Genomic DNA, 8,737 nt, shown 5'->3' with positions numbered 1-8,737 from the left:
GCCTAACAGTGGGTGCAGGACAGTCGGTGAAGCGCACTGTGCGCGAGCCGACTGTCCTGCACCCACTGTTAGGCACTCCCTAGTGAGATGAAACCGGTACCTCAAGCAGAAATGCAGAAATCATCCGTCTTCTGTGTCGCTGGGGCTGGGAGCTGGAGACCGGAGCTGTTCCTATTCGGCCATCTTGGCTCCACCCTCCAGTAACGTGAAATCTTAAATAGATATTCATGAAATGTCTGTCTCATTTCTATATAAGTTAAAATGCTGAAACATTAATTGCTGAATACAAGTTTAAAGTATATGTATTTTGACATCTTGTTTTTATATGGAAGCTATATATCTGGGTCGGCTCGGGTCGGTCACGCCGTCAGGTGCCGGCTGCCGTCAGCGCTGACCTTCGCCGCCGAAGCTGTAGCCGAGGCTGCAGCCGCCATGTTCCCGTGTTAATAACTAATGAATGAGTTTTAAAATCCACCATTTTGACATTTAGAATTTCAAAAGTTAATTCCAATTAACATTTGTCTTAAAGATGTCATTGCAGCCAACACCCAAAGGTCGCTTGGAAATGCAGGAAACGCGGCACAGCGGAAACGCAGCACAGCGGAAACGCAGCACAGCGGAAACGCAGCACAGTGGGCAGCAGTGGCTGGTGAGGGACAAGAAACGACCTTCAGGAAGGAACAGGCAAGCAGGAAAAGAAAATATATGCCTCCGAGTTAGAAACAAAAGGAAGAAACAAAACGAAAACAAAAGCCAAATGCAATCAGAAAGAAACATGGGTGACATTTTAGACAATCAAAGGGAAATGATTAATGCGAGATTTAATTATCCAAAACCTTTTGAGGAATGTTGGTGAGCCTCAAACATAAAAGTCCAAACTCACTGCAGAGGACCCACATGCCCTTCATAACTGGAATAAAAAGTTCATCATCTGACCCAGCAAGGATATAGAGGCAAAGCTTAATCACCAGAATTAATCAAAAGGAATATAAATTCTCTATGTTAAAAATGATGTATCAGAAACAAATATCTACCTTAATTCTTTAATCCCATGTGTGAAAAACCAAAGCAAACCTCAACAAAACAAATGCTAAACATGTTGACGGGAAGTTGCAATGACAATTCTAAAACATATTTGGGTTTTTAGGATCAAGTAAGGAAGCCCATGTATTAATATGTTCTATAAGAAGATATAATATGCACCATCAGGACAGCCATATGGTGATGTGCTGAGAATATTGACTGGGGACCTCCTGCATGGAGTGTTAAGCTGAAAATTTCACCCGAGATAGCCGACACACTAATCAAAAACAGTCAAGAGAAAGGCAACCAAACCCAGGCCAGAGAGCTAGTGCCACGCAAGGACACGGTCACAGTCTCTGGGTGCCTGGAGAGGCCAGGTCACTTCCCCTGGGGCAGGAAGGGACCTAGTGAGTCGGCACCAGCCCAGGCAAGGATGGGAAGGTGTGGGTGGGGAACCAGGTGCTGGTGACTGACAGGGACACTGAAGCGGCTTAGGAGACCGCTGGAGAGAACTTCACAACTTAGCGGGCGTGGGGAAGCTCTGGGAACTCAGGGCTGAGCAAGGCAAAAGTTAGGATCGGGGAGGCAGAGACACACACATGCCTTTGGGGTGGTTCTTGGGCACAAGTGCAGAAGAGGGGACCTCCCTCAAGGCAGGGGACCATCCAGAGGCTAAGGTGAGGGACCACCACCCAGATGCGGAGGATGGCGAGGAACTCATGGTGGGGAGTCAGAGGGTCTCTGTGTCTGGTGACATTACTCAGCAACATGGTGAGGTGGAGGGGGAGTCTCTGGGCAGGCAACTCCACAGACAGCAGCGACCTGGGGTCTGATGACCACAAGGCTGTATCTTACCAACAGCCTGAGATGCTGGGAGAGGTTTTGTGGAAGATGCAAAGAGGTGGGCTCCAAGTGGCTAAAAATCTGCTTGTTTGAGCTATTTTTATCACGATTGGGCATGAATAAATTTGAGCTTGGTCCTAGTGGGCTTTGGCACTAACAGATCTCAGTCTGCAGAGAAAAAATAAACCACCCAGAGGCCAAGGGGCAGGGGCCCTCTGTGGCTCACTTTTATAAAAACAAGTGACCGATTTCTGAGCAGATGTTTTATTTTTGGTGGAATACAATGTGTGAAGCCTTAAGCATAGGAGATTTTATATCCAGATGCTGTAAATTCTTAATGAAAACTGTAGCTGTCACCACAGAAGGAGAGAAACCAGCTCAGATCTAAGTGTCCCAAGATCACAGCTCCCAGTGCCAACATCGTTGTGTGGTCAGCAGAGATTCTCCCAGGAGCGTCAGTGGAGCCCGCCCGGCAGCTGGGGCAGAGGCGCCCAAGACAGCAGCAGGGCCTCTTGGAAGGGCCGAGCAGGAACTCACTGCTGCCAGCTGAGGCCCTGGTCGTGAGGTTGTTAAAATGTAAACTGAGGCACAATACATTTTTTAAAGAGTTTTTTTTGAGTGAACATGATTTACAAACCAGGAAGCACCAAACCAAAGAAAGGCTGAGGCTCCACTGCAGGACCCGGGGCAGGCTTTGCAGGTGGATGTAGACGTCATTGGAGAAAAGCTTTGACTGGCTTCAGTCTTGCATTATTTGGTCTGCCCTGCTGGAAGGTTCCTAGTTAAACAGGTTAGTTGGCAGTCTCAGAATGGTCGGGCTTATATTTCATTTTTCTTTAATCCAGGCATTTGCAAAAAAAAAAAAAAAATCTCCAGTGAAGTTTCTCTTCTGTTTGTAAATCAAGCAAGATTTAGAGCATGTGTGAGGCCAACCGGCTTTGCTCAGGGGTTCCCCAAGCACTGGAATTCACCCTCCACTGTCATTTGCTTTCAGGATCCCCACGATGTTGCACATGGCTGAATTCATCATCCCCCTGACGTAGAGGAGGGACATGGGGCCAGGTGGGGCGGCGGCGGGTAGGGGGCAGCCCCTGAGTCAACCTCCTGGGGGAAAGCCATCAGAATGCACCTGAGGTCTGGGTCATGGCTGACAGGCAGAAGGCAGCGGGCAGAAAAGGAAATGGAAAAAAGTTAGGAGGTCTCAAGGAAAACCTAGAACCCAAAGAGCTCCATCAGGGACCCGTCTGGTGGAAAGTGCTTCGGGCCACGGAGAGTCTCAGACTTGTTAACGCTGTCTGCTGTTTAAGACATGCCAGAGGTGTTGAAAACATACGGGAAGTATGACTCGCTGATTCTTAATCGTGCTTAGGAATGCAGAATTCAGTGTCTTATATTTCTTTAATAAAATCAGAAGTATGAAACCCATTCAGAGAGCAGCCCCGCCCCCACATCTCCAACACCACTGTCCCCAGGGATCCCCAACCTCAACATGCACCTGCAGGTTAGACCCCACCCTGCCCTGCTGAAGACCCTGCTCCTCCCCATGTAGTCCAAGCCATCTCCACTCTGGCCTCTGACTCAACAGTGCACCTGCCCCCTCCCCTCCTCCACCCAGGTCCCCCAGCACCATCTCCTCCTCCATCCTGGCCTGGTCCCTCCAGCCGTGCATCCCACCAGCCACCTCAGTGTCCCCGTACTCCCAGGCATCATCTCCTGTGCATCCTTTGTCTACATCTATGTCTCCCACTGAGCTCTGAGGACAGGACACGTGCCGTCTCCACCTCTGAGCCCACTTCCACGGGAAAGCACAGACCCCCCCAGGCTTCAGGGCAGGAGGGATGGACAGCAGCCTCCTGTGTGGTCCTGACCCATCTCCGCATTCAGCACAGGCTGCCTCTTCCAGCCGGGGCTCCGCACTCCTAAGATCTGGTCCTTACACATGGCCGGGTTATGCATTCCTGCTGTGGGCTTAACAAACAAGCTCTTACAGCTCAAAGAATTGAAACAAACTGCCCTCTGACGGGTGGTGATTCCAGGTTTCAAATCCAGGGCTGTCCAGCTGCAAAGCTGTTGTTCTTAACCATCATCATATACCCAGGACCCGGATTCCTGTTCATTGTCGCAAAGCCCCTGCTCTCTGTCTCAGGACATGGCCTGTCCAGGCCAGGGCTCTGCCTGGGTCCCGCTGATCCCTCTCTCGGCGGGGCATCTTCCTTCTGACCTCAGCACACCCAGCAGCGAGGAGCTTGAGTCCCTTTGAGGAGCTCTTCCATGCTAAGCACCTGTGCTGCCTGCATCGGTGAACATCTGAACATCAAGCCTGTAGCCATCCTGGCGCCACACTATTGGGACAAAGCTTCTAGGTGACCACCGGGCATACTGCTTCCCCAGACCCCACAGGTGCCACAATCCCGGCTGCTCTCCCTCTGCCCCTCTGTGTGCCAAAGGCTTGGTGTTTCAGCCCAAACGCGTCTTGCTCTTTCTGGTCTTTGCAAAGCCCTCTCCTCTACCCTGTGGACCATTTGAGAAATGCCCACTCATCCTTTAAGATTTGGCTCACTCCCGTACCACCTTCTTCAGAAAACCATTCTGAACCCCAGACTGAATCACATGCCTCTGTGTGTGGCCAAACTCTTGTCCATCTCCTGCCATTGCGGACCACAGGAGGTGGGCAGTCGCCACTGCTGGGTGGATCTGAACTCACTCTGAGTGCAGTGGGGACTGAGGGAGGGAGTTGAGAAGGAGGGTGCTGAGATGATGTTGGCCACAACAGGGAGCATGAACGGGGAAAGCAAGAGTTAAATTAGGAGAACCAGTGAGGGGACCACTGCGTGATGGCAGCTGGACGGTTATTTTGGCTTCAGCTAAGGTGACAGGGAGTGGAGAGGACTCATTTTGGAGGTAAAAGTGACAGTCTTGGGGGTGCATTGGAAACAATGGGTAGTGGAGTTAGCGAAATCAAAGATGGTGCCTAAGCACGTGGCTTGAGCTATTAGGTGAACGGCGGTGGAATTTGTGGGGTCAGAAGGTTAAGAGTCACCTGTAAGCACCCATATGGATGGGATGTTGTGGCTGGGAATGACAATGCTGCTTGGCACGCTGCTTGAGGCACCACCAGGCGTGCAGGAGGCCACGTTGGGGAGGCCAAAGACAGGAACCAGGGGCTCAGGTGTGGGCACAGATCCACCAGTGGTGGTAGAGGCTCCTTCATGACGGCATCTAGTCATGTTCAGATCCAACTTTCACGAGAAGATTAAGAAAAGCCACAGACAATACCTGTTGCTGCAAGCTCCTGTGATGAGCCGGTATTTGTTCGCCAGGCAAGTGTTTGGGCATTTTGGGGGCAGCATGTAAGGGAGACATCCAGACATGTTTGCAATGATGCTTAGCAGATCTTCTGATAAAGCATCTGTGAAAAATAGGAAACTATGAATTTTGTGCTTGTAACCACAAATCCACCTAATAAATATTCTATTGCAGTCTCAAAAGTGGCTCCAGCATCTGAACTTGGGATTCATATGTAACTGGGGTCACTGTTTTTGAGAAAATCTGCCTTTTCCCTTTACATCAAGTGCTCACTCATTTAATTCCCTTGAGCTTCCTTATTGCTAGGAATGTGGGGGTTTTAAAATTTATTTTTGCTCTGTGATCTTTCAGAAAAGCAATCTAAGAGCTCTCAGCCCTCAGGGGGATAAGTCAGCAAGTAACTTTGCAGTTACCATCAACTCTCACTGAGCACATCTCCAGGGCGCATTCATCACATTGGAACAGTGAGGCATGTGTGCCTAGTAATGGCCCCCGTGCTTTAGAAGACAGTGAGGAGTAGAATTTATCCCGAACCCTCATGTAGAAAAAATCTTGCCTTGATGAAGATGGTACACTTATCTATAAAACCTTTCATTTTTCCTTCGTATTGATTTTTGGTTCCCTTGTAAACCTTTCCAGATGAGACAAGAGCCCAGGAAACGATTTCCTGGTTTTTTTTTTTTTTTGTATCAATTCTGTCAGTATAATTTATATGTTATTCAACAAATCAAAGTGAGAGTGGCTTTATTGTCCATTGGTAGAGGTAATCATTGATTACTTCTCCAAGATGGTTTATATAAATCTTTGAGGATAATGCCACAAAACTTTGATTAACAAGATACCAGTGAAATTGAGATATTCAATAGAAAAAAAAGCCAGGAAGGAATGCATTCCATTTTCAGATATGAGAGAAACAAACTAGTCTTTCAATCATGAATGCTCACTAACAGTCCAATGGGAATGGCTCTATGGGAACAGTTAAGTGAACCTTGGACTGCAGTGTGCATTCAGTTAGTGGAGGATTATGCATTCTTCAAAAAGCTGAGCACAGATTCTTCTTGACAGGAATGCCCTCAAGCAGGTGCTTGCAGACAACAAATCACGTGCAATAGAAAAGAACCACTGGCTGGGCGCGGTGGCTCACGCCTGTAATCCCAGCACTTTGGGAGGCCAAGGAAGGTGGATCATGAGGTCAGGAGAACGAGACCATCCTGGCTAACATGGTGAAACCCCGGCTCTACTAAAAATACAAAAAATTAGCCAAGTGTGGTGGTGGGCACCTGTAATCCCAGCTACTCAGGAGGCTGAGGCAGGAGAATGGCGTGAACCCAGGAGGTGGAGCTTGCAGTGAGCCAAGATGGCGCCACTGCACTCCAGGCTGGGCAAGAGAGAGAGACTTCATCTCAACAACAACAACAACAACAAAAAAAAAAAAAAAAAGAACTATTAGGTCACAGTCATATAACACACAAGACCAACGTGAAGGAGCAGCCTAGAAGGAAAGGCACTGACCTTTAATGGAGTCCTGGCTTTGTGATGAAGTAATGGGAAAACTTTTTAGGTTCTTCGCATTCTAAATTTTCTAGGTGGGCTATGCTTACAACGGAAATCATTTTAAAACATTCTGAATTATGGAGTCCTTAAGTTCTACATTGTAGCCTGGACCAAATACCTCAGCCTATTCTCCTAAACTTCTATGTCTACAGACCCGGCAGTGAGCATGTGGCTCTAAGGCACGGACCAGAAAGACCCACATCTTCGGACGTCAGGAACTGCCATTTCCATAGGAGGCCTGACAGGACAGTGGACAGGACAGTGTCCCGTAAGAGGACAGTGGACCAAGAGTTCTTAGAAACATCGTTCAGCCACATGGTTTGAAACAAAGGACATTTCAAATGAATCTTAGCTTGCTATGAAATTAATTAAACTTCACTGTTAAGTTTAGGATTTGAGAATTCTGGTTAATACTGATTTAGCCAAGTTTGTCTTACTCTAAAAGCTAAGTAACCAGCACCAAATTGATCTATAGCTAGTTAGAAGGAAGAACTCAGAGGCCAAGTAGCTCATGGCACTGCACAGAAAAAAATTCTTGATAAATTAATTAAAAAGACATCTCGCTTACTTGCTCCCCATCATAGGAAGCCAATATGCCTTTTGACTGCCTGCATTACCATCTCAGTATCTTATGCCCACAGAGTGCTTTAGAGCTGAAGAAATAATGACATTTGCTCCTGGTTTATGCACTGGTCTTCTGATAGCCATTGGAGTGAGCAGTGCTACTGTCCTCATTTTAGAGATGAGTAAATTGGCTCTCAAAGCTCCTGGGTAGTTCTGCTAAGGCACCAGCAACTCAGTGGGAAGATGGGGCTCCCTGCGACGCGCTGCCTCCCACATGAAGTCCTTTCACTGAAGAGATTTTATGAATGAGCTCGCCAAGTTTTAACTAAGAGGGGGGCTATGGGAAAATTCCTAAATTATTTTATACCATAAAAAATGGATGTTTAGCTTATTGAGCTGGTTTTCAAATTTGATTTGAATAGGAGAGAAACAGCTATTTTCCAGAGTAACAAAAATAAGATGTTGAGACTGTTTGGTAAACATTTTTAAAAATTGCAGCTTGTATGCTTTGAAAGAGCTGGAGTCCCATCCTGCTTGGTCTCAAGTAAAAAACATGCCCTGAACAAGCAGCCCCTGGACAAAGTCAAGGCGTCCTCCTTCGGGAGTTGCCGCTTCTCAGTGGGGAGAGGGGCACACATTACCCGTTGGATGCTGTGATTGTTGAGTTTTCAGGTTGACGTTTCTTTTCATCGCTTGTATTGATGTTTGCATTATCTCTGCTGCTCGGGCAATCACTCCGCTAGTTGGCTCAGGAAGTTTGGAAAAAGACAGAAGCTGAGCTGGAGAAAGGATTCCTCTTTTTTTGAGGTTTCTATGGCACATAAAGAAGATATAAAATAGATTATTTGTCTATGGTAGCTTTGATACTTAGTTACTAATTAATTAAGCAGACATTTATTGCGTAACTACCGTGTCCCAGACAATGTGATGGGAACTGCGGGGTGTGCACAGGTAAAACATGTGCAGTTGCTGTCCATGGGGTCATCGGGTTTAGGAACAGGAATAGGTTGTAAGTGACGCATCAGTATTGAATGATGAGGAAAATGGCATATCCTTGCCCTTTACAAAACTGCCACATCAGAATGAATTGGATTCTCATAACAATTGCTGACAGGCCATCATATCCAAACGGAGACATGATTTGTTTATGTCCCAGCTACTGAGACAGGATACTGGGGAGTGCACGGCCCTGCCCTGATCTCAGAGCCAATGCCTGCCAAGGCTGCCTGTGTCCCAGCTCCAACTTCTTCCCTTCCCACTCCAGTGCAGAGTGTCGGCTCAGTGCAGCCCCAGAATGGGGCAGCAAAGCTGTTCACAGTGAGAGCTAAACACACCCTCACGGAAGAAGAAATATGTGAAGCCTCCCTCATCTGAATGCCTCTCCCCATCTGCAGGCCTCCCCTCACCTGCAGGCCTCACCTCACCTGGCGCCTCTCCTCACCTGGGG

The 8,737-nt window shown here is 47.7% G+C and overlaps 1 protein-coding gene across 1 annotated transcript in view; it reads right to left on the bottom strand.

Annotated features, from left to right (window-relative positions):
- TPO (thyroid peroxidase) overlaps positions 1–8,737 on the bottom strand; it is a 172,920-nt gene that overhangs the window by 148,952 nt on the left and 15,231 nt on the right. The window contains exons 3-6 of the mRNA XM_032172472.2: positions 7,932–8,101; positions 5,143–5,275; positions 4,149–4,300; positions 3,494–3,792 (exon numbers count right to left, since the gene is read on the bottom strand). Coding sequence (XP_032028363.1) covers positions 3,494–3,792; positions 4,149–4,300; positions 5,143–5,275; positions 7,932–8,101 — 754 coding nt within the window. The remainder of the gene's footprint in view (positions 1–3,493; positions 3,793–4,148; positions 4,301–5,142; positions 5,276–7,931; positions 8,102–8,737) is intronic.

The sequence above is a fragment of the Hylobates moloch genome, unplaced genomic scaffold, assembly GCF_009828535.3.
Source record: "Hylobates moloch isolate HMO894 unplaced genomic scaffold, HMol_V3 SCAFFOLD_13, whole genome shotgun sequence".
NCBI classification, from domain to species: domain Eukaryota; kingdom Metazoa; phylum Chordata; class Mammalia; order Primates; family Hylobatidae; genus Hylobates; species Hylobates moloch.
The sequence above is the reverse complement of the archived record's forward strand: the minus strand, read 5'-3'. Positions and strand labels throughout refer to the sequence as shown.